At 43.8% G+C, this 26,562-nt stretch overlaps 1 protein-coding gene across 1 annotated transcript in view; it reads right to left on the bottom strand.

The window, feature by feature from the left end:
- The window catches only part of LOC138274751 (nmrA-like family domain-containing protein 1), a 65,254-nt gene extending 44,043 nt beyond the window's left edge, over nucleotides 1–21,211 (bottom strand). Inside the window, exons 1-3 of the mRNA XM_069219016.1 lie at nucleotides 20,997–21,211; nucleotides 9,443–9,681; nucleotides 1,542–1,791 (exon numbers count right to left, since the gene is read on the bottom strand). Coding sequence (XP_069075117.1) covers nucleotides 1,542–1,791; nucleotides 9,443–9,681; nucleotides 20,997–21,036 — 529 coding nt within the window. The 5' untranslated portion in view covers nucleotides 21,037–21,211. The remainder of the gene's footprint in view (nucleotides 1–1,541; nucleotides 1,792–9,442; nucleotides 9,682–20,996) is intronic.
- Nucleotides 21,212–26,562: the final 5,351 nt, after the last annotated feature.

The following is a 26,562-nucleotide window of genomic DNA, read 5'->3' as shown; positions in this document are numbered from 1 at the left end:
AAACATACTTCTGCAATCCTGCATGTCTGAAACACGTTTCTTTTGCTATGGGCCTCTACTAAATAAAATAAAGCAATATTCAAAAATCAATTTGCCATGGTGAATAGGATTTTTAGGATGCAATTTAATTTTTGGAAAAAAGGTAATCAGTATAATACAGATTGATAAATACAAGCTGGAACATTCTGCCGCTGAAACTGTGCATTCTAGAGCATGGGTTAGCTTTACCTAAAGCCTTGAAGACCTGGCTTTTTGGTATCTATTTTCCTGCAACAACTCTTGACCCCTTCAGTGTCTTTGGCAGCGCTGGAAGGCCTCTGGGTAGCTATGCGGTGCATAAGACTTCAAGAATAGAATAGAACAAGCCTGTCTCTTGAACTTTCTTTGATTCCTTGCCAATGTTGTAGGGTAGCCCTGCCGCACTGCCATAGCCGGTTTTACTGTTTTAAGATAGCCCTGCTCCACTGTCATAGTGTCTACTGGCCCTTAAGAGTCCGCTGCAGCATTTTTTATGACCAGGGAGCGGACCTTTAGCGCTGCAATAGCCAGTTTCAACAGGCTACAAGGCAATTAGAATATTCCACCCCATGAGTTCATACCCACTTGGTCATTGCATTATACCCCTGATGTTCAGAACTTTCATTGGCTTGCTTCATTTTTTGTTCCATCACTCCAAAGTGGTCAATTGGACATATAGCGCTTTATAATAATCCTACATAAATAAACAAATGCCCCCCATTATAACTGTGAATCAGACTTCCCCATGTTCGCTCCCTAACATCGAACCTCTATTTCTTCTTACCTCCCTTATACCTTTCCGCCTGAGATACCTTAAAATTATTGCTCTGTGGTCACCACTACTCTTCTTGTCTGGCACTATGGTAAATGTATGAAATAAACAAATGATTCATCCTTACCCAATGAGTGTCAGCCCATCTCAAACAGAGCTAAGAACCTTTAATATGCAGCTAGGATTTTCATACCGTTACAGCCAGACTGGACTTCTGTACACTGTCCGACCTTCCCATGGGGTGGGCCAATAGCTCTCTTCTTCTGCAGAGCACTGGTCATGAGACAGCTCAGTGAGTTAAGGCTCTACCTAGAGGATCAAAGCAGCTATCCATTCTTCTCATGTCAGATAAGACAAAAAAACGAATTGATGTGATAAAGTGCATTGTGGCTGTCGGATTTATAACAGTGCTGCTATTAAGGGTCTGGAGCCATTTCATGTTACTGTACATTTGTCTGTCTCACACAGTACCACAATACCATCTTCCAGGGATGATCCAGGCATATTCTTCATCTGAAAGGATGCAACCTCAGCCGGAGGCATCCAATATAAGGCTACTCACAATCTACACCATGTTATACATACTGGTTAGGTAGATACTTCAGGGTTCATACACCCACATTTGAGAGTTGTTGGTAAAGTGAAACTGACTGCTCAACCTTCTCTTGGACACAGATTGTGGGAAGGGCCTCAGAATCACAAAGGTTCTGCCCACATAAGCTCTACAATCTGGACCATGCGTGTGACATACCCAAGTTGTAATAGTCTCCTTCTGGTGCTTTCACTGGCTTTGCGATAGTGAGGAAATTTTCAAAGTAGAAGCTGACGCGGACACTTGTCATGGGTACCCCCGTGTCCCAAAAGTACTGCTCCACCTCGCCCTTGCCGTCCAGATGCATCACTTCCAGCTTCCCGCCAGTGAGCGCCTTTACATTTTCCAGCCCACTGAAGACCACGTGCTTCGTGCCCAGCCGCTTCGCAACATCAGCCACCCTTTTGCCCTGTGGAAGAAAGAAGAAGTTGCCTCAGTCAGAGAACATGTTACGAATTATGTCCAGCATGGATGTGTATAAGAAGGCTTTTCTTTATTTAGGTTAGAAAACGTTTTCGTAAATCTTTCACTCCCTTCTAAGCAGAGAATGCTAACTTTAGAGCTTCATCAACCAATTGGCACTCTTGGCCCTTTTACAAAGAAGACTCACAGAAATACATTGTAGGGCATCAGCCATGCATCATCACTGCAGTCATACCTCTCCCATATAGAAAGACAGGTGGCGAGACAGCAACTGCAACACAGTATCAGCACTGCAAGTGTCACCTCTGCAAACACACCTTCTCCTATGCAACCACTAAATACAAGGCAGCAACTCTTGCAGTACCATCGCTGAATGCATCACCTCTGCAAACACACCTCCCCACGTACAAACACAGAAGACAAGGTATCAGTTTTTGCATTCCCAGCACTGCATGCATCGTTTCTACAGCCATATCTCTCCCTTCTAAATACACAGGAGGTGAGACAGAAACTCCTGCAGTACTTGCACGGCATTCATCATCTCCCCAAACAAACTTCCCTCTATGCAGACACAGAAGACATAGCAGCAACTCTCGTAGTACCAGCAGAGCATGCATCATCTCTGCAAACACACTTCCCTCTATGCAAACACAGAAGACAAGATAGCAACTCTCGCAGTATAGCATTGCATGCATCATCTCTGCAAACACACTTCCCTTTATGCAAACACAGAAGACAAGATAGCACCTCCTGCAGTATAGCATTGCATGAATCATCTCTGCAAACACCCTTCCCTCTATGCAAACACAAAAGACAAGGTAGTAACTCTCGCAGTGTCAGCACTGCATGCATCATCTTTGCAAACATACTTCCCTCTATGCAAACACAGAAGACAAGGTAGCAAATCTTGCAGTAACAGCACTGCATGCATTATCCGGGCAAACACGCCTCACCCTATAAAAACTCTTGTAGTAACCGCACTGCATGCATCATCTCTGCAAACACACTTCCCTCTATGCAAACACAGAAGACAAGATAGCAACTCTCGCAGTACCAGCACTGCATGTATCATCTGAGCAAACACACCTCACCCTATACAAACACAGAAGACAAGGTAGCAACTCTCGCAAAACCAGTACTACATGCATCATCTCTGCAAAAACACAGCACCCTATACAAACACAGAAGACAAGGTAGCAACTCTCGCAATACCAGTACTACATGCATCATCTCTGCAAACACACTTCCCTCTATGCAAACATAGAAGACAAGGTAGCAGTTCTCGCAGTACCAGCACTGCATGCATCATCTGAGCGAACACGCCTCACCCTATGCAAACACAGAAGACAAGGTAGCAACTCTCGCAGTACCAGTACTACATGCATCATCTCTGCAAACACACTTCCCTCTATGCAAGCACAGAAGACAAGATAGCAACTCTTGCAGTATAGCACTGCATGCATCATCTATGCAAACACACTTCCCTTTATGCAAACACAGAAGACAAGGTAGCAACTCTCGCAGTACCAGTACTACATGCATCATCTCTGCAAACACACTTCCCTCTATGCAAGCACAGAAGACAAGATAGCAACTCTTGCAGTATAGCACTGCATGCATCATCTATGCAAACACACTTCCCTCTATGCAACACAGAAGACAAGGTAGCAACTCTCGTAGTACCAGCACTGCATGCATCATCTCTGCAAATAGACTGCCCTCTATGCAAACACAGAAGACAAGGTAACAACTCTTGCAGTACCAGCACTCAATGCATCATCTGAGCAAGCACGCCTCACCCTACACAAACACAGAAGACAAGCTAGCAACTCTCACAGTACCAGCACTGCATCCATCTTCTCTGCAAACAAGCCTCACCCTAAACAAACACAGAAGAGAGCAGCAACTCTTGTAGTACCAGCACTGCATCTCTGGAGGCACATCTACATGTCTTCCCTATGTAAACAGAACACAAGGTAACAAGTCTTTCAACGTTGCTACTGCATGCATCATAACAATCTCCATATGTACTAGGAACCAAAACAAAACCCACAAACACCTTGTCTTATACTAAACGCAGCAAACTAAAAACTTTAAAATCCTGCAATATCAGCTCTGCATGCAGTGTCTTTGCAGACACACCTCTCCCCGATGCAACCAGAATGGAAGGTTGTAGCTCTTGCAGTATCAGCTGCTCAAGCATCCTCTTCAGCGGAACATCCTCAAGAGGTCTACACAAGGTAAACAAGACTTCCCTCTTACAGAAAAGCAGCAAACAAAGCAGAGACTCCTGCAACATCAGTATACATGCATCATCTCCACCTCCCTCATATACCAACAAAAAACAAGTCAGCATGTGCTGCAGCATCGGCATCGCGTCTGCATTGCATGCATCATCTCTGCAGATTCACCTCTCCCCATACAAACACAGAAAATAAGTTAGCAACTATGGGAACTTCAGCAATGCATGCAATGGCTCTGCCGAAACACCTCGCACATATGAAAGGAAGAAAATAAGGCAGCAACTCTGGCAGCATCAGAAGTGCATGCATCATCAATGCTGGCACACGTCCTCTAGAGACACAGGACATGGCGGCAAATCTCATAAAATCAGTACTGTATGCATCATCATCTTCACACAATCAACACTGCATTCATCATTGCCATTGATGCATTTTTCTTCTCTACAAAGACATTAGCACTACAAGCGTCATGTCTACAGGCTCACCTCTACACTTTACAAACAAGGCAGCAACTCAACAACATGCACCAATTCAAGAAACAACGCCCTTCTGGATGCAAATACATCAACACCACCTACATGCAACTTCACTGCAGATGCACTTTGTTCCGTATACCATCATAGATGACAAAACAGTATCAACAGACTACACAATGTCAACAGTAACTTGTAACTGCAAATGCACTCATCTGTCCAAGGACAGCCTTCCTTCACTGAAGCTGCTCTTGGGTATTAAGACATTTTGATGGAGACTGTATGGGCTCTTCTATGCTAACGACATGCAGCAGGAACTTTCTTTTTTAGATTTTTTTATTTTGGTTTCACTGATTTCAATTTACAAACACATATGCAATCCGAATTTCATGCACATGAATCAACTGAGTAGCTCTGCTGTGCCTATTTTTGGTCTCATAAAACACGTCCAGACCCACAGGTGCTCTTCCTGTGTGCGCTTGGATCAAGCCTTTCTATCCTGGACCCTTTGCTTGAGAAGGGCGGAGATGTGGACTATCGAGTTGAGATTATTTATTGATTTACTAGACATTCATAGCCAAATTATTGTGGACATATCAACTGATAAGAACTTTAGAGGTTGTGTCCCACAGGCAGTTAGGGCAGGTGGTGCAGACCAAGAGACAGTGAAATGCCATTGGTGGAGAAATATAGACAGGTGAGGCGAGGGACTTAAAGGAGGCTTTATGGATAGATATGTCACACTTTTTGAAGGTGACAGTGGCTGCAGTGTAGGCAGGGCAGTTTTTTCCAGGTTATTTTTTTGGCATTTCAACAAAATAACTTAATTTGAGGCAGATATTGAGGGGATTGTGGAGGCGTTGAGCATGAGCAATGAGGCGGGTTGCGAAGACCTTTTGGCTTCGGGTGCACTGTAAAAGATAGAAGCCCGAATCAATTCCACCTGGCGTGGCGTTCAGCGGGGACTTAGCGGCGGTAGAGTTTGCATGTTCCCCGCCATGCGCCAAACTGCAGAAAAAAAAGAGTACAGCTGGCCTGGGAGGCTGCACTGTGGCAGTAGCATTGCGAAGGATAGCACACCCAGAGGCAGTGTAGAGAGATGGTGGCCTATCTGGGGCTGCTATTGGCATGGTCTCATTGACACCTGAGGCTCTGAGAGCGCTGTTAGGGAAGCATATGGGCCCCGCAGGAGTGAGAAGGCATGCGGTGCGGCCCTAATGGTCAGCAACGCCTGTGGTGGTGAGTCAGGCAGCAAAAACAACGGAAAGTGAGAGAGGACAGTGAAGTCGGTCGGAAAGCCTGCATTGGATCAGAGCATCAGCAGTAATGGCTGCTATGCTAGAATGCAGTGAGGAAGAGGACGAGGCAGACAAACAAGGAGAGGACAGTGAATGAGGAGGGTGCACTTTTGATTGGAAGACTGCTTCTTGTGCGAGAAACCATTTAAGGTGTATGGAAGGACAGCGGCCACAGCAGGACTGGGGGGGCGCTACGTCAAAGGGCAAATTTGGAGGACAAAAGGGTGCAGCCTATATCTAACTTGTGCCCCAAGGTAACCTGTAACTCGCACCCCGCTATGCACAGTTCTCATCAATAATTTTATTGCAAATGTTGCAGTGATATTATCAATGATGTCATAGAAGATGTCATGACTGATGTAACATGTGGAGTAATTAGCAGTGCATGGTGAGGGCGCGAGTTATATTAACCTTAGGGCACGAGTCATAGTTCCTTGACATATGTATAATCATAACTGCTGAATTTCTATGGCTTTGTGCGTGTAAAATTTGAACCTAACTATAATACCCCTGTTATCTTTGGTTTTTAGTGAATTTCTATGTTTTTTAAACCTATTTCCAAACTATGACATCCCTGTAACCTTTGTATTTTTCAGTGAATTTCTAGGGTTGTTTAACATATAGTAATATTTAATTACCATACCCTAATCCAACTGCCGCAGCACAAGGCGTGGCAGGAGGTTAGCCGCAGAGCCTGGCCTCAAGCCAGGCTCAGCAGCCAACCCCACCATATGCGGCCGACCCCACGCTGTGGGTATGTGAGTGAGTGTGCGAGTAGCTGTATTAGTGTGTGACTGGGTGTGTGTGAGCGTGTACATGGGTGTGTGAGTGCATGTCTGTGTGGTTTTGTGGGTCAGTGAGTGGCGGTATGGGTGTGTGAGTGGGTGTGCAGGTGTATAAGTGGTTGTGTGAGTGGGTGTATGAGTGGCTGTGTGGGTCTGTGAGTGCGTGTGACGGGTTGGAGTGTGTGCATGTGAGGGGGTGTATGAGTGGCTGTGTGGGTCTGTAAGTGGGTGTGCGAGTAGTTTTGTGGGTCTGTGAGAGGGTGGCTGTAAGGGTGGGTGCGTGGTTGTGTGGGTGGGTAAGAGGGTATGCGAGTGGGTGTGTGGGTGGCTGTGTGGGTCTGTGACTGAGTGTAGTAGTTGGTTTGTGGCTCTGTGAGTGGATGTATTTTTTTTTTATTGGGGTCTGGATCCATGGATCAGTTGCAGATTCACTTGGGAGGCCTTGGTGAGTGCCCGATGGATCTGTGCGTGCCCCCCTAAAAAACCTTTATGGGTAATTCCTTGCCCATGAGAGGTCCCTCACAGACCCCTCCATCAGTTCCATGGGGTCAAGGTACCCCTACCCTCACCCTTTCTATTAGTTTTAAGTTTTATTTCCCCTCCCCCTGGGACTGAATGCCAATACACAAAATGGCAGCCGCAACTTTACTCTCAGGTTGTGGCCAGCCAATCATGGCATTGTTGTTGGCGCATGAATCCATGGAGCCATCCCAATGAAAACATTCTAGACAGTAGTTGAAGTGAGTAGCAAACTAGTTTTAAGAATCTCATAAAGATTCGTCAAACAGAACCAAAGTTATTAGCAAGACAAAAAAAGCTTTTCCTATGGAAACTAGGTCCTGTTACTTTCAAAAATATATTTAGAAAGCGAGAAAGATGTCCAAATAATAAAAGTAAATCTATATTTTACCTAAATGCACTAACCTCAGTATCATAAATCCACACAGAATTCCAACCACATGCGGTTTAATGCGTACATTTTCCACCTGGTCTAGGTGGTAAGTGAATGCTTCCACTTCTGGTTGGGGTTGTGAAGGAACTGAGGATGGGTATCGGAGTAGGGAAAGGAACAGAAAGCTAAGTTCTGCGAGGGGGAGCATTGTATGCACACAATGGCCCCTCAGATCAGAAAAAAACCCAGAAATGGGCTTGGCTTGGTTACTGCTGCAGGGAAAACCTCAATCAGTTTTCCAGGTGGAATCATCACCTGGACAATTCAGGTCTGGTGTTTCAACATCCAGGAAAAATGGTGTGATATCACTGCCCCACTTTGAATCAGGGAGAGCAGATTTCCATATGGCAATCGTACTCCACCTGACTCAGAATTAGGCCTAAGTGGTCATGCACCATCAAGGAAAGGATTTGCCTTCTGTTTATAACAAACCAGCACAACCCTCCATCCCATTCCTTCTTTCCTCAGACCTGCATGTGCATCTCCAAACCCTTGTGCTTACGTAAGAGCTTTAATGAAGCCACTGTCCAGCTAATGAAGGACCCGGTACCTTGTTCACAGAGGCTGCACCTGTGACAGATGAAGGTCTCTAGCTTTCCGCAGGTCTAGATCATGATGTCACAAGAGATGCTGGGCAAACACAAGTAGCACAATCTTGAATGACATAAACTTCGATTGATTCAAGATTCAACAAATGTCCATTCCTTTTGATGGTTCACATTTGAAAACCTGAAATCTGTCTTTCCACAACAAAACTTTTATACTTTAGGCATAACTAAGAAGTCAACCCAACAATAAAGAAAAGGCAGAATTGTGGCTCACAGCCATCTTGAATCTAAACTTTGAGGCGGTTAGTCCAGTCGCATCTGTGCTTTGTGGTACTCATCCAATCAATTCACAGATTCCATAAATAAATCTAAAAACAAATTTTGGCCCATGCCTACCAATGAGCTCTGAAAGTAGTGTGCTGCAAACACCCTATCTGAAAAGTTCAGAAAAACACCATCTAAAGTGGGCCACACAAACTGGACCCGGACACTGAAACTTAAACAGCCTCGAGACATACTTTCTGTCCTGCGTATCTATGCAGAAGGAACGTGTATATATTCAATAATCTATCCAAGAAGACCTCATGGGAGGGACTAACCTCTGAGTTGTTTGTGAGATGTAGTTCCCCACTTTAGAAGGAGAGCTGAGTGAATGAACTACAGTCTCTTCCAATCCTCTCTTGATGTTGCCGTCTAGAGTTTCTCCTAAGAGGATCCCCACCAGTTCTCCAGAGCCACACAGAAAGTTCATGCAACTTTTTCACAAAGCTAGCAGAATTTTTGACACTGACCCATCTCATATTCAAAGCTTAAGCTCAGAGCCTGTTTCATAAATACTGCATGAGTGACTGCATCATGTCCATTGTAAAACTTGCCATGTGTTTTTATTCAGTAACAGTTTTAAATAGTGAAGATAAGTCACAGTAGATGACAGGCTAGTTAGGAACGAAGATTTTGTTTTCTACAGGCTATGGGAATTATAGGAGTAATATATTATCTCATATAGGTTACAGCTATAAAATACAATAACGTTTAAGAATACGGAATAAAATAATGTAAGACAGTTACAACTGGTGAACAGAATTGCCAATGTGCGTGCCAAAGCCTGGAATGGGAATTTATCAACATAGAACTCATTCCAGAAAGTCCATGAAAGAGAAAAAGGTTGCTTCATAGTTGGAATTGCCCAACATTAAATATTTGACAAATGTTATGGTAAAGCATCCCTAAAAGTTCCCATGGATGGGAAATATAAATAATCATGGAAAAACACCCATTATAGGAAGGGCTTTACCTATTATGTTGCGTGATGATCAAAGGCAGATGTCCTGATCTTACCTGCTGCACTTCTTTCTCCTTGCTGAAACTGTCAAAGAAGTTGGTCACCAGAAATACCCCATGAGCCCCGTGCATGGCTTCCTCCACGCTCTTCTGGTTGTCCAGGTCTCCTTTCACCACCGTGGCTCCCAGGTCACGAAGGGCCTGCGATGCCGGCCGGTTGACATCGCGTGTAACCGCTCTCACTGCAAAACCAGGTCTCTGCAAGAGGGCTCGTGCGACCGCCCCGCCCTGAGCACCTAGGGGTACGCAACAAACAAGGTATAGTGATTTAAACAACAACAAGAAGGGTAAGAGATAGTCTAAGGTAATGTCTTGTAATTTGGGTTTGAGTAAGGTTTACTAATAGGAATGGGTTAGGGTTGTGGTAAGAGGTGGGTTAGGGATGACAGGTTTAGGGGTGGGGCTAACAGAAGGTGCATGTGATAGCGTAGGAGTTGGTATAAGAAGATGTGGAAAGAACAGGGGCATGGAATGACGACAGGGGTATTGGCTCATAAAATGGCAAAGACACCACTGTGTAAGGGAAAAATGTACTAGGAAAAATGTTAAATTTTTACTCTTAATTTTTTATTCTTTTTCATATACATACCTTAAGACCTCTATTTTTCTACTGTTATTCTTTAATCTAATTGTTTATATGCTATTGTGAAAACATTTAAAAAAGCATGTGTGAGAAAATGAAAACACTAAACATAAAGTCATATGCACAAAGATAAATTTAAAAAGTTACATTCAGTGTATGCAAAAATAAAAGACAATGTTGACAGAAATGAGAAAAATTCATAGAAACAAACCTTTAGTTTATCGTGTGGGCCCACTCACCAGCAATCCTTCCAGCTGGCTGAAGACATGCGGGATGGGGTGTGACTGGCATGTAGTATGGGAGGCGGAACTAGAAGGTTAGTGGGGGCACATGTGAAGTGTCCCCTCTCTGAATCAGTCCAGAGTGAGTGGGTTACAACTGCAGATCGTTCTATATGGGCTACTGCAATCCCCTCCCCACAGCATCATTCATGATAATGTTAAGGAAAACTGGGATAATGCAATTGGAGTGGTCTGTCCCACTCTGTACCATAGTGTAGGATCTCTATTGGTACATTGTTTGGAAGCATATGGGGCATAACATAAGGATTTGCAGGGTCTGTCATTTCCCTGAACTTTTTTGAAGTTGGTGAATGTGTACATTTGGGTATTTTCCTCTACTTCAGATTCAATTTGAGTCTCACTGCATGTGAGACATGCCCCGGATGCAGGCTGCAAGGAGACCCATGCTCCACTCTGAGCAGGAAGTGGCATTTCTTATGCCCACTTTGTGCACTTCTCGGTATGGTAGTTTTGGTTAGGTATGATGTGGGTCGGATGTAGAAGTTGGCCTTAAAATCCTTTCTCCTCAAGCGCTCCAATGAGGGAGAATTGCAAACTAAGATCTAGTTAAGATGGTTCTGCAAGCCAGGCATGGTGAAATAATTTGGCTCTGCATTCATCAAGTTTCTTTAATGATCTGGAAAAAAATGACTCCATGGCTAAGGATGACCCACTTCTCTCTGTCTGGCTAGTTCAGAAATTAGTTATTTTGTTATGAAGTGAAAGTGGAATTAGAAATTTCGAGTTGACCGATTATGCCACTATGTATCTATGTCAAACCTGTTCACCACATATGTTTTTGGTTTGGGCCAAACATCTGTGCAGCTCCCCTTTAAAGAATAAAAACTGACATGATCTATCTGTTGTCAATGCTGCATATTAGTTAATCAATCGTTTGAGTGTTTTCCATTTGTAAAAAATATCTCATTTCTATTTCTATCTCAAATTCCCATAATCAAACAGACATTTGTGACAGAGCATCCCATCCGCCAAGGTCGTAATCAGGCCCTTTGTATTTCTAGGCCTATTCCTACATAAAACTTTAAAAATGTATATCGCTGGTTCCAATTATTAGGTTTTTGTCATTTTGTTTATTTAATTTTACTCTATTTTTCTAATTCAGTTTGAGATTTCTATTGTTTTGTGCCAAATTTATTGCTGTTTTGACACTGCAAAATGAACACATTGCCCTGAGGTAAGCCTGTCTGCTATGTGCCATGGTTACCAGGGTGTTGAGCTCAGGTTAATTTAGTGACTATGAGGGTTCACCCTTATAAGGAAGGTAACTATTCCTTGAGGTGGGTAGTCACCCACCTGAAACAATACTCCAAATGTTACACACACACACCCAGGGACACCCACACATAAACACACATTATTTACAAAATATATAGCATTAATTAAACAATATTTAAAATACAGTAAATGAAATATGTTAACAATAACTTAAAAGTAAAATGTATCTAAAATACATAATCAAAACATATATGTAATCTAATTTAAATATTACACTTATAAAAAATAATACTGCGAAATAAATAAATAAGTTTAAAAATATATATTTAAACAATTACAAAAATGCTAATATCAACAATTACTTCTAAATTAAAATTAACAAACATATTAACAGTAACATATCACAATTAGCTTAAAATTTCAATTCAGAGTTTCAAAAAATTTAAGTTAAATAAGAATTTTATATATATATATATATATATCTTTAACAATAAAATAAACATCAAAGACAAAATACAAAATATTTTTTAATTGACAGCATTAAAAGAAATAACACTAGCAAAAGTGTTTGACTTCAAAGGAGTGAGATTAACTAATTTAATTCCAATTTAAGCAATAGAAGAAAAAGTATTATACTTTGGAGGAGTTACTTATTCTACTCCCAATGCAATGTAAGCAAAAGCAGGGAAAGTGTTGTACTTAGCGAGGTTAGATTTACTATTTGCAATCCAACGCAAGCTAAATCATGGAAAGTGTTAGACTTTGGAATGGTTAGATTTACTAATCCACTCCAATGTAAACAACAGTCAATAGGGAAAGTGTTGGGACTTTGGACGGACTAGATGTACTAATCCTACTCCAATCAAACAACAGTATGGAAAGTACTGAACTTAGGGACTTAATTTTACTATTCCCACTCCAACGTAAGCAAAATCAGGAAAAATGTGCACTTTTGGGGCAGTTAGAGTTACTACTTCCACTCCATTCTAAACAACAGTAGGGAAAGTATGTGGCTTTGGACAGGTTACATTTACTATTGCCACGGCAATCAAACAACAGTAGGGAAAACATGGAAATTGTTGGGCTCAGGAAGGGTTACATATACCACTCCAAATCCTAATCATTTTTTTAAAAAAACATTTAAATACCTAACAAAATAAAATTATTAAACATATTCAAAATAAAAAAATATATAGTTCATGAACACATGAAATTATACATGCAATATTTATAATACACCACCTCCCTATTCCCCAAAACAAACACCCCCTCAAAACAAATTATAATACATTATAAATAAAACAATAACATTAAACTGTTAATTAAATAAAACAAATAAAATTAAAGCCACTAATAAATATAACATACATTTTACACATTTTATAAATAAATACACATATTAATCATAATTTGAATACAAATAATATGTTAAAATTGCATAATTAATTATCAATTAAATATTTAATTAACATAAACAAATAATTTGAATATTTTCCTTTAAGTGACTTCCCAGACTATTCCCCTACAAATCTAACAACCCACAACTAAAACAAAAAGTAGTAATTTGACTATACAATAATAAATATACCTTTAAAATACCGATTAATAAATCAATTCAACTAATTAATCTGTTAAATATTCAATTTACATAAATTAATTAAAACTAAAAAGCTATAAATTATTTCAATAACTTCCTATCCTATTCCCCTACTAACCCAACAACCTGTTACCAAATTATCAATTGCTATTTAAATGGAAAAAAAGTTGCACATGACAAATTACAAACTATACTTAAAATGGTAAAACAATTAAATTAATTATATTAACACCTAAAAGTATTGGAACTAATATATAGATATTAAATTAATTAAAACATGAAATGTAATACAACTATATTAAAGTACTGATATTATATACAACTATAGTTTTAAAAACAACCATAGTATGTGCATAAAAAGCAACTTTCTTACCTTCTATATTCTGCTTCTCGATATTTTTGTAGTGACATTAGTCTAGACATAATATTCATGTTGTACCATTTTCGAAAATAGTTTTGTCAATTGTCCTACAAATCCCCGCTGCACATAGCTTTCATTCATCCTTGCATGCTGGGATGAAAGAAGGGAGTAGCCACAGGACAGGACCTCCAGCCAATCACTGTTGCATGAGCCAGGCACCCAACCACTGCAGCCAGAAGGCAGTGCACAGCAAAGGTTGGCTAAACAGGAGGTTAGATGCAGGGATTGGGTGAGGTACAATTCGAAAGGCTTGCACACCAGGGGTTGTCAGCTGGTTGAATGAAAAAGGCCATGGGCAGGAGGCCTTGGCTGCATTGTGGGTTGGGCACCAACTCCTGCTGCTCAAACCGAAGGCGGTGGGCATCTAGCCACGTTAAGGAATGGGCACAGCACCTGTCTTACTGAAAACCCCAACTGAGCCCAGCCTAAGGCAATAGGAAGCACAATTTGTGCCGCCTTTATTTCAAATCATATGAAGACTTGAGCCCTCCCAGTCTCACAGTGAGTGTGTGAGATCTGACATCTGTGTGTGTGACATCTGTGTGGCCTAAGTCAGAACCCTTGTTGGATTTCATTCTTTTGAGAACCCTGAAAAAAATGAAAACCATTGCATCTCAAAGCAATATTAAATACCAAAATGCAATTTGTGCCATATAAATAGCAGCGTAGTATAATTACACATATGATCATTGTAGGAAAATGCCACTGTTGGCATGGTTAGCCCCTAACTTTTTGCCTTTTGTTGATGCTAGTTATGATTGAAAGCGCGCTGGGACCCTACTAACCAGGCCCCAGCACCAGTGTTCTTACCCTAAACTGTTCCTTTGTCTCCACAATTGGCACAGCCCTGGCACACAGATAAGTCCCTTGTAAATGGTACCCCTGGTACCAAGGGCCGTGGCCAGGGAAGGTCTCTAAGGGCTGCTGCATGTACTATGCCACCCTGGGGACCCCTCACTCAGCACATGCACACTGCCTCACAGCTTGTATGTGCTGGTGGGGAGAAAAATACTTAAGTCGACATGGCACTCCCCTCAGAGTGCCATGCCCACAACCCACTGCCTGTGGCATAGGTACGTCACCCCTCTAGCAGGCCTTACAGCTCTAAGGCAGGGTGCACTACACCACAGGTGAGGGCATAGCTGCATGAGCACTATGCCCCATACGGTGTCTAAGCCAATTCTTAGACATTGTAAGTGCAGGGTAGCCATAACGAGTATATGGTCTGGGAGTTTGTCAAACACAAACTCCACAGTTCCATAATGGCTACACTGAATACTGGGAAGTTTGGTATCAAACTTCTCAGCATAATAAATCCACACTGATGCAAGTGTGGGATTTATTGAGAAATGCACACAGAGGGCATCTTAGAGATGCCCCCTGTATACCAGCCCAACTACTAGTGCTAGGCTGACCAGTTTCTGCCAGCCTGCCATATCCAGACGGGTTTCTGGCCACATGGGGTGAGTGCCTTTGTGCACTCTGTGACCAGGAACAAAGCCTGTAGTGGCTGGAGGTGCTTCACACCTCCCCCTGCAGGAACTGTAACACTTGGCAGTGAACCTCAAACGCTCAAGCCTGGTGTTACTGCGCCCCAGGGCACTCCAGCTAGTGGAGATGCCCGCCCCCCGACACAGCCCCCACTTTTGGCGGCAAGTCCGGAGGAGATAATGAGAAAAACAAGGAGGAGTCACCCTCCAGCCAGGGCAGCCCCAAAGGTGTCCTGAGCTGAGGTGACCCCTGCCTTAGAAAATCCTCCATCTTGCTTTGGAGGATTTCCCTCAATAGGATTAGGGATGTGCCCCCTTCCCCACAGGGGGGCGGCGCAAGGACGGTGTAGCCACCCTCCAGGACAGTAACCGTTGGCTACTGCCCTCCAACCCTAAACACGCCCCTAAATTGAGTATTTAGGGGCGACCCTGGACCCAGGAAAACAGATACCTGACAACCTGAAACAAGAAGAAGGACTGCTTACCTGAAAGCCCTGCAGAGACGACGGAGACAACAACTGACTTGGCCCCAGTCCTACCGGCCTGTCTCCAGACTCAAAGAACCTGCAACAGCGGGACCAGCGACCTCTGCCGACTCAGAGGACTGCCCTGCAACCCAAAGAACCAAGAAACTGCTGAGGACAGCGGCTCTGTCCAAACAACCAAGAAGAAACCAACTTTAAAGGGACTCTAGCCTCACTCCGGAAGCATGAGTCCCCAACACTCTGCACCCGACGCCCCAGGCTCATGTCCAGAAAAACCAACACTGCAGAGAGGACCCCCAGGCAACTCCAACGACGTGGACACGCTGAGACGACCTCCCTGCACCCCCACAGCGACGCCTGCAGAGAGAATCCAGAGGCTCCCCCTGACCGCGACTGCCCGGTAACAAAGAACCCAACGCCTGGAAGAAGCACTGCACCCGCAGCCCCCAGGCCAGGGAGAAACCAACTACCGGTGCAGGAGTGACCAGCAGGCGGCCCTCATTGTGGCACAGTTGGTGGCTGGCCCAAGAAGCCCCCTGTGCCCTGCTTGCATCGCCAGAGTGACCCCGGGTCTCTCCACTGATTTCTATCTAAAGCCCGACACCTACTTGGCACACTGCACCCGGCCGCCCATGTGCCGCTGAGGGTGTACTTTGTGTGCCTGTGACCCCCCGTGCTCTACAAAACACCCCTGGTCTGCTCCCAGAGGACGCAGGTACTTACCTGCTAGCTGATTGGAACCGGAGCAGCCCTGGTCTCCATATGTGCCTATGTTATTCGGGCCCTACTTTGGCCTCTTCACCTGACCGGCCCTGTGTTGCTGGTGCTGGGTGTTTGGAGTTGACTTGAACCCCCAACGGTGGGCTGCCTATGCCCCGGAGACTGAACTTGTAAGTGCTTTACTTACCTGCTAAACTAACTTGTACTTACCTCCCCCAGGAACTGTTGATTTTTGCAGTGTCCACTTTTAAAATAGCTTCTTGCCATAGCTTATTGACATTTTTGCCAAAACTGTGTACATTACTGTTTTAATTCAAAGTTCCATATTTACCTATGCCAAGTACCTTACAATTTATGTATTTACTTGAATTCTGAATCTTGTGATTCTAAAATAAATTAAGAAAATAATATTTCTCAATATAAAAACCTACTGGCCTGGAGTTAAGTCTTTGAGTGTGTGTTCCCATGTATTGCCTGTGTGCTTAACACTACCCTCTGATAAGCCTACTGCTCGACCACACTACCACAAATCAGAGCATTAGTATTATCTAATTGTGCCACTATCAACCTCTAAAGGGAACCCTTGGACTCTGTGCACACTATCTTTCACTTTGAGATAGTACACGCAGAGCCAACTCCTACAATCATGATACACTAGCTATTACTGAAGGAATGAAGACAGGATCCCAGATATCAGCTCCACCTCTTATTCAGGTATCAACCTTCATGGTTTCAGTGATGTAGGAAGCCTGTGCATATTTTGGCAAAAGCAGTGAACAGATGAAGCAGTTTACATGTTTGTTTCCTTTAATGTCCTGAAGAGTCTGTAAGACAAGACTAGTGGATGCCTAGTTAGGGACAATAAAAGCCTTCCATTCACAAGTGGCCAGGTTGGCCATTATCTTTTATATGCTTTTGGGGCTGCGTGTTAGGATGGCATCTTTTAAGTCTGGTGTTAGCCCAGGCCTTTTGATTTTAGTAAAATTCTGCATATAATATACCAACTAATAGGGGCTTTCTGCCATCCCTCAGATGAAATCTACACTGTATACTGGCCTCAGTGTCTAAATTTAAGTATATTATTCTGACAAAAATAAAATTTGGCAGCACTATAAGCTGCAAGTGAAGTCACAGCGATGGCCCCTGGGCTGGGGACCAAGCTGACTGCACTGATTCAAGCTGAGACCTAGCCAGGGCCTCTAAGGCCGTTCCACAAGCATGTGGCCTACTAGTCACAACACAAGCTTATCCTATTCGGAACGAATCATTACCCCGGTAGTATCCTCACATAAACCAGGGGTGGCACCTGTTTTTGTTTTTCCAGCAATTGGCGCTCCGCCCCCTCTTCCCCCACAGTGGAGTGTCACCTTTTGACCCTAATGCCGGCGAGCGTTCATGGATAAAAGTTTGTTTCTTCATCTTGTGTGGATCTTGCCCCAGTGTCCCTAGAGTAGGGGTCTTTAAACTGGTGGGCCTCAAGTGATCGGGATTGGGGGCACCAGGCTCTGGCCAAAAGAAGCATTATACATATATTACGGCTTTGTTAGAAGCAGAAGCATGTTATTGCATTTTACAGTACTTAACTGCAAAGTTTAAATAGGTCTAGACTTATTTAAACATTACATCTTTGTAAAATAGTTGTGAAAAATTCGGCGGGCCCAATGATTTTTATTTTTCAACTAGGGGGGACATGGCATTAAAAATGTAGAGACCACTGCCCTATAGAGTGAGTGAGGCTGGCACCTCGGGTCCACCAAGCTGTGTGTCCCTGGTGGCCGAGTCCACCAGGCTGTGTCTCCCTCGTGGCCATGCATCAATGTAACCACCTTCCTGCCCACTCAGAGTCTAAAGTCCTAGGACTGCAGCTGGCTTCTCAGCCTTTCTGCAGCTCACCAATATAAGCAGAGCCAGGCCCTCCTTCTTGGACAGAGAGTGAGGTGAGGGGTAGTGGCTGAACCTTAGATCTTTGTGCAAGCGGCATCAGTGGCATAGCAGTAGCCCCCACTAGTACAGGGGGCGAGCTCCAGGAGGTCCCCTCAGCAGCAGGCATTCACGCACCGGCTGGCACTGTGCGCGAGCCCCTGGCCTGAGAGCTGCTGACTGAGTGGGGGCCCCCCTCAAGTATAGTTACCCCACTGCGTGGCACGCACCAAATACTTCTCAGGTACGGAAATAAGCAAAATGATTGGTTTGAAGGTGTAAGGCCTTGTAACCAGTAACGCGAAATAAGGACCAAACTAAGGAACAAGTCGAAGCTTGGAGTCAGGCTGTACGAGTGGACATCTGTCCAGCAGTGTGAGAGGGCAGTTTGTATTAGGGTGACCACCCGTCCGTAAATTTCATGGACTGCCCATAATTTTGCCCTGCCGTCCGTTGTCCATGATGAAAGGCTTAACGGACGCCATTTGTCCGTAATTTTAGCCTTCTACCAAAAGGACAAAGGACAGCAGATCGAAATTACAGGCAGATTAGTTTCCCCAGCTGGGGGAAGGTAGGGAGTCTCCTGTGCTTGGAGGGAGGGAGGGGTAGACAGATAAGAAATAGACCTTCTTGCCAGGGTGTCTCATTCCCTAAAGAAATGCAAATGTAGGCAACTAGTAAATCTGCAAATGTAAAGGGGCTTGAAAACCTGCATCCACTTTAACCAATGGAGTCACTTGAAGCTATCTGATGGCAAAGATATTTTCTTTTAGAGAGGTACTGCAATGGTATCCTAGGTGAGCTGTAGCGTGTGTGGTTTTAATGGAGTGTTATAAAATAAACTGTATATTACTCAAATCTGTATTTGAGAAGCACTTATTTTTATTTAACCAGAACGTATTTGCGTATTTTGTAGCAGCCTATATATGATGTAATTGTATTTGTATAGCGCTTACTATCCCTGATGAGGCGTTGAATGCATGTTTAAAATAAGGACTTAAACATTCACAGTTCTTTCAGGGGCCTCGGTACCTCATAATACTAACAAACATTGGCAAAGCTTTGCCAATGTGTTTTAGCCATGTTATACACCAGAGTGGCTGCTGTTCATGGCTAAAACTTAGTGGTATAGTGGTGTGGAGTGGAGTAGAGCGGCGTAGGAGCAGTGGCATAGAGCCCAGTGGTGCAGGGTACAGTGCAGTTGTTTAGAGTGCATTGGTGTAGAGTGCAGTGGCATGGAGTGGCGTGGGAAAGAGTAGAGTGGCATAGAGTGCAGTGGAGTAGAGTGGCATACAATAGAGTAGCAGAGAGAGCAGTAGTGTAGAGTGGTGCAGTGGCAGAGAGTGCAGAGTAGACTTGTGTGGCAGAGAGTGCAGTGGCGTAGTGTAGAGTGGTGCAGTGCAGAGTAAACATAGTGCTGTAGAGTGCAGTCACGTAGAGCAGAGTAATGCAGAGTAGAGTGGCATAGAGTGCAGTCGCGTAGAATGCAGTAGTACATAGTAGATTGGTGTACAGTGGCAGAGTGCAATGTTGCAGAGTAGAGTGTCAGTACAGTGATGTAGAGTGGAGTACAGCGGCACAGAGAGCAGAGGCGTAGAGTACAGTGGTGCAGAGTAGAGGGCAGTGGCGTACAGTGCAGTTGTTTAGAGTGCATTGGCGCAGAGTGGCATAGAGTAGAGTAGCATAGAGTGCAGTTGAGCAGAGTGGCATACAATAGAGTGGCAGAGAGTGCAGTAATGCAGAGTGGTGCAGTGTCATAGAGTGCAGAGCAGACTCATGTGAGATAAATGTAGAGTCCCAGACATACACTCTAGTGCTGAGAGACTACAGACATGTTGTGGTAAGCCAGATGTTTTTGTTCAATTTGCATAAGGTTAATTACCTTAATGTTTCCCAAACTGTTTGCCAGGGGTTTTAAAATGTTCAGAAACATAATCAAAAATGTGCTGTTACTTTCTCTTCAAGAAAGATTGGGTAGATTTGGGTAGGGGGTGATGTCTGTGCCGCAGTACTGAATGGCATTAATTTACTACTGAACAAGGACGTAATGCGACACCTGAATGTAGCATACCAGGTGGCAATCACAAAAAGACCAGTGAATAAATAGTGCTATGTTAAAAAAAGAGTAAATAAATGCACTGTCAATATAGTGAGGCATGGCCTCTATTGCGTGTCTGTAAAACTGACGTTTGTTCGTTAATTTTTGTTTTGAATTTTGACCCTTTGTCCTGAATTTGTGTCCTGAATTTTGATCCTTTGTCCTTCATTTTTTACAGTCCTGTCCAGAATTTGCATCAATGCCAGGTGGTCACCCTAGTTTGTATTAATAGTTGTCTGCTCGCTGATTACTATCACAAAACGCCTGTACACATGCTCCCAGCGCGGTAAACATGGCCCATCCGCGTCACAGAAGAGCAGCCACTGATAAGGCTCTCTGCTGCTCCCAGAGCAGCTCCCAAGCTTCACAAGCACGCAGCTTAAATAAACGAAGGCGCTACCCACAGGTGACCTGTATGTTGTGGCACCACCATGTTACATAGGCATGTGAAGCGTTGCAGCCGTTTTAAGGCAGTTTCTTGGTCATTAGATACAACAAAAGGGGCAATTTCTGCCATTTACTAAATTACTAACGTGCACGTTTCTCCCATGTTCTACTCGATTAAGTGCCAGAGCGTCACGCATACTGAATGAAATGTCACTCCCGAGCACGCGTAAGCCTTGAAAATGTCACCCGTGGCCAATCGGAAACCTTGGCAGCTGTGTGCAGTGCTTATCTATGGATTTTACCAGCCCGCGTCCGCTTTTCCTCGAGTCTTACCTGTCGCCCCAAACACGGTGATCACCTTCTTGGCCGCCATCGTATTTGTTCTGCAAAGGTCGGGCCCTGTGGAAACCTGGAGGACTGCCGAGGAGAGGCCGAGGGAGCTGCTGCCAGGGCTGGGAGTCTCTGCAGCTTTATAGCAATGCACTTTCTAAAGTCAGCCCCTCCCTGACAAGGCGCTTTGCAGAGACTCTGCTTTTAGGTGTCTCCACCGTGACAAGGTATATCTCGCCCCCCGCCCCCTGCAGCCTGCGCTCAGTCACAGAGAGTGTTTACTGAAGCCCCTGCCCCTTTTGGGGCCTTTTCACAGTAAAGCAGACAGTGCTCTCGAGGGAGGGACGCTCGCGAACCCAGGAGTCACGCGGGCGGGATATCTGTGCGAGGCGCCGCGCGACCAGTGATGCCAGATTTTTAAACATTCTAAAGCCCAAAGCTATTAAACTACCAGCCCAAACTAAGCCCAAAATGAACGGATTCTAGCCCAAAAAGTAGCCCACAATTTTAACACTGAAATAATGCAATCATAGGCTTAATCAAACATTTTAAAGCACAAATCTAATTTCTATTTTAAGCAAATATGTGGAACTCACAGTGCCTGAATTATGCATTGCATTACACACTAAAAATAGAAATGAACATGGAAAAATGGTCACTCCCTTCTTATGATGAGCATCAAAATGGAACAAATACTAGAGAAGGTGGAAGGGGGTCAGGGGCACCAAGCTGACCACACAGAGTAGGTGGGTGGGAGGGAGCAGTAGCAGCACAAAAGACTGTGCATTGCAAGCGGGAGGGCTATTACTCGCACAATGGCGTTGGTGGGCAAGGGTGGGGTTTAGGGCTATGCACTAAGGACAATGTAGGGTGGAAAAACCTAGAAATTAACTGAAAAAAAACACAAAGGTTGATGTGAAGATATAGATAGGAATTGTAAGAATATCTAACTATGTTAAAAAAACTTAGAAATTCACTGAAAAAACAAAGGTTAAAGGGATGTTCTATTTAGGTGACAATGTAAAATATACCAGTTGAAACTAACAAAATCACTGAAGTTCACCCCAAACTATTACTTGTACATTCGTCATGTACTGCTTTCGCCCTTGAATATTAAATTACTCACGACATTCGTTGACTATATTTATAACAATCCTAATCACATCTGAAATGCTATCATACTCCTACACCAAACAAGATATTTGCACAGCATCACTCCAGATATTTGCTACAAATCTCTTCGCCATATTACTCTACATATGAACTAAACCCGCTACTGCTTCCCTTCACAGCCCTCTCCTTCCATGTAGTTTATAAAGCGTTTATTGTAAATCTCCCAAATGCTTCCGTAGCCCTGCAGGTTAGGCATGTACTACTGTTGCTACATATAATTCTGTAACTCCACGAGTGGGATAGGTTGTGCAATATAAACATCCAAAATAAAGTTAGCCCATTGTGTTACCACCTAAGACCCAGAAAGACAACATCCATTCAGCCCATGATGTCCTCACTGTGCACCTTGTGGCAGCCAAATAAATACTCTTTAAAATATGAGCTGAGCTGTGAAGTGCTTTCTTTTAAGGGACACCTATATAAACAAAAAGTGGTTAAGGTGCAGGGGGGGTTCTAAAATCGAATTTTTTGAAAGCACCATTTTATCTTAAACATGTTTGTACATTTTGCAGCAGTGTATCTTACACTGTGTATAATTCAAGTTTAAAATAATGACGTACATATGCATAGTGCTTTCTGTCACAGGTGAGTCTTGGCTTGCAGCACTACAAGTACACAAGTCATTATTCTCCAAAATCTCCACTGCACCACCAAGATTTAATGCTGTGCCTCTCTGGTTATACCCAGACCTCTGCATCACATTAAATAACAGGGATTTCTTAAATTTAGAGCATTTACCACTGATAAACGTAATCTTTTAATTTATTTCTCCTTTATTCTGTGCAATATTTTATATGTAGCTGCCTGAGGGTGACAGACCAAAAATATAGATTTATTTTTAACCACTCTTGACCCTCCACCCGTTGCATGTGGCATCACAGTTCCCCTAATTTCAAATTCCTTCCCATACTGTACAGAAGAGAACAGTTCAGTTAGTCAGTAGTGTGTGCAATTCCAGCTGTCAGTGGAACCCAGCCAAGCCTCACATGACCGTCCCAGGGGGAAGCCAGTGGCCACTACGGCCAGGTGCATGGCCTGAAGTGGCTGCACCTCCACTGTCTGACATACTCACTGTAAGTTACCTAAACCATCGGTTGAAGTGCTAGTGCTAATGCACATCAACCGCTGGTTTCGTTAACCTACATTGTGTAGGTTGGACTGTGTCCCCAGTGGTGATCATGTGAGGCTTGTGTTGCAGTGGGGGATTGCACGCACAGGCACGGTGCACTTTGAAGTTCTAACAGAACTTTTTATTTTAAAGCATGTGCAGCCACATTGTTCAAGCACACAACACAGCACATAGCACCACTTACCTACTTCTTGTTGTGAGAGAGTGCTGTGCGAGTATGCTGAGACCACCTGAGTTGCAAGGTGCGGGGCACAGCTGGGCCCAAGAGCCACAGCTCACACAAGGACTGCCAGCTGGGCTGCCCACACATCACACCACCAAGGGGAGGGGAGCTGGCGGGGAGACTATAGTGCATTTACCACTTATTAACTTAACCTTTTTATTTATATCTCCTTTATGCTGTGCAATATTTTATATGTAGCTACTTGAGGGCGACAGACCAAAAATTCAATACCCTGCCACTAGCACATTTAGGAGGTCATTACTCCGAGTCTAAATTTAGCCTTAAATTGGCAGGGAAATACACGCTAAGTTGAATAAAGTTGAAAGAGAATTGATGCCCATCAAATTATTAGGAGAACTGTGACACAACGTAAATTCATACTAAAGAAGCACCCGGCTTGTAACAATATTAGGACGTTGACCCTCAAAAACTCAAGGGGTAAAGGGCCAATGTTATAAATCTGACGCTATGCTTCAGTGATATGATTGCCACTGAACCTGAGCATAACCCCAGACAGTCTATTTATGCTTATACTATGAACTGCTGAAGTCTCTTTCTTGGTTTAGGAAAGGGAGCAGGGGTGGTGGACTCTCCGTGGACATGTTAATAACGGCTAATCAATACCAGCAATGATTCATTATGAAGAACTCAGGTCCAACATAAATTAAGGGCACGTGGCATGGTACACACTGGTTCATGGTGTGCCTTTCTTGGGGTAAACTCACTGTCCGGTTTGTAAACACTGCCCTGGCCAATGCTCTCTAAATATAAACTGACGGACGTGTGCAGTGACTCCAGTCTGAGCGTCATTAGGTATGTGACATCAAGGGCACACACATGGGAGCAGGATGGGGCCTGGGCATGCACAAGCTGGTCATTAGAAAAGAAAGGGGGCTAGCATGTATGTGGGAGAACGCTACACAGGGCTGGAGTGCTGGCACTTCTCAGGAGCAAAGAGGTACTCTAAATAGTGACTAACTACGCCTCTATATTTCCATTCAAAGCACTGGATTAGTAACAGGGCATTCACTACTTTAAAAGTGCGTCCATGCTGTCTAAAGTAAGCACCCTAGAAAGCTGCCCTGTCATCTCTCTCGCCCTCACAATTATAAAGTTGCAGTCCATGGGCAGACACCAAAAACCTGGCTCGGATCACCGTATACAAGTAGCAGACCCCTGAGCAGTGCAGCTGTCAGTATGTCATTGACTCGTCGACAATGGCTATTCAGCCTCTGGCACCGCCCAATTGAGACCCTCACCACGTTGCCCGGGGTTTGGTAGCATTGCTGGAACTTTTAAGAGTGTTGCAGGGGCAAGGCCAAAAATGTTTGGCACGGCTGTGAATTGGTAGCGCTTTCGAGCACTACTAGATTGACAGGCCTATGTCCCTATTACAGATACACCCACCGCACCTTAGCTAGGATACATCAGTACATGGGCAGCATGTGGGCTTGCAGTTCACACACACGCTGCAGCAGCAACTATACAGTATGTAATGTTTCACTGTAACCTCTCTCACTCCCTGTCCGATCATTATGCTGCACGCTTTGCTCAGTTGCGGTCACGCGTCGCCACTCACCACTGGCAGCAGCTTCATCATAAGTGATCACATTTCTTATAGCTTTGTGAATGTGTGCCTATACGTGTGTGTGTGTGTGTGTGTATATATATATATATATATATATATATATATATATATATATTTATATATATATATACATACACATTTACAAGACTACATATATAAAATTAGCTATGGCTTGACCTCCCACCCTGCACCCCCAACCCGCCCCCACCCACCTCGCTCTCTCTGCGCCCCACTCCCTCTCTCTGCTGGGAGCAGACAGGGGACTGTGTTGCCTGACAGTAACAGATAAATTACTTTCATTATTGCTTACTTTGTAGACGTATTTAACTTATGCTTCCCAAGATGATCTGACTTTTATCCCAAAAAATGGGACATTTATATAATGACCTGACCTTTGTCCCAAAACCCGGGACATTTGTTTAAAATTAAGAGAAGCATCGGAACACTAGGACAATCCCCTAAAAAACGGGACTGTCCGGGGAAATCTGGGACGTCTGGTCACCCTATCTCCACACTGCACTGTGTGATCGTGAGCGCACCCGGGCGCGGCGCCCATTGAGATAAAATGGTTTTGTTCCCCACTTCCCCATAGTCCCGTGTGTCTTAGCCTGGGCTTTCTGCATCTTCTAGGACACACAAAATCCTTCAACGTGTTTACGATCAATCAGAGTGAGGATGGAGGACAGATTTATAGAGATATAGGGTCATGGGGAGACAGAGTAAAGCGTACAAGAGAGTATTGTTTTTCTTTAATTTTGTTTATTTTTTTTCTTTTCTTTCTCTAGTATAGTAGGACTCACATTTACTTGAGTTGTAGCTATTGGCATTGTAAATGCATAGCTGGACTTTTTTGCCACACTAATTGGTGCTACCTGGCTTGTGCTTCCTAGGCAGAGGCCTGATATGCTGAAGTGCTGTGAGAGCTCAATACAGTTATTACCAGCTGAAACCCCACTGCTATCACAGCAACCTAAAGGGTTTTACGGGATTATACCATTAGCAAACGGGGGAGGGGGTTGCTTAATACAAGCAGAGATTATGTGAAAGCATTTCATAATTATCTTCTTGTTATCTCTGACCATAACAATTTTTAATAAGGACTGAATGTTACAATTATCTTTGAACATTTCATATAACTGCAAGATCAGAACTTCTTTTTTATCGAAAATAACGTGTTTCATACAGTTACTGGTTAACTGTTTTTATATAGCACCTAGTAGTGCGGTTTGGCGGTTGAGAGATCCCATAAATAACAGGAGGTGCTGTTCCACCACTTTAATGGTAATCACCTTCCTGACCTCGTAAGAATGAAAGGATGAGTCGGCCCTGCCAGGATTTCAAAACACGCACGCGCGCACACACACACACACACACACACACACACTCTGGATTGTGTTTATGCAAGAAGATATCCGTTCTTGCACAAAAACAATCCTGCATGCATTGCAGGCACCCT

The sequence above is a fragment of the Pleurodeles waltl genome, chromosome 2_2 (genome assembly GCF_031143425.1).
Source record: "Pleurodeles waltl isolate 20211129_DDA chromosome 2_2, aPleWal1.hap1.20221129, whole genome shotgun sequence".
Taxonomy (NCBI): Eukaryota; Metazoa; Chordata; class Amphibia; order Caudata; family Salamandridae; genus Pleurodeles; species Pleurodeles waltl.
The sequence above is the reverse complement of the archived record's forward strand: the minus strand, read 5'-3'. Positions and strand labels throughout refer to the sequence as shown.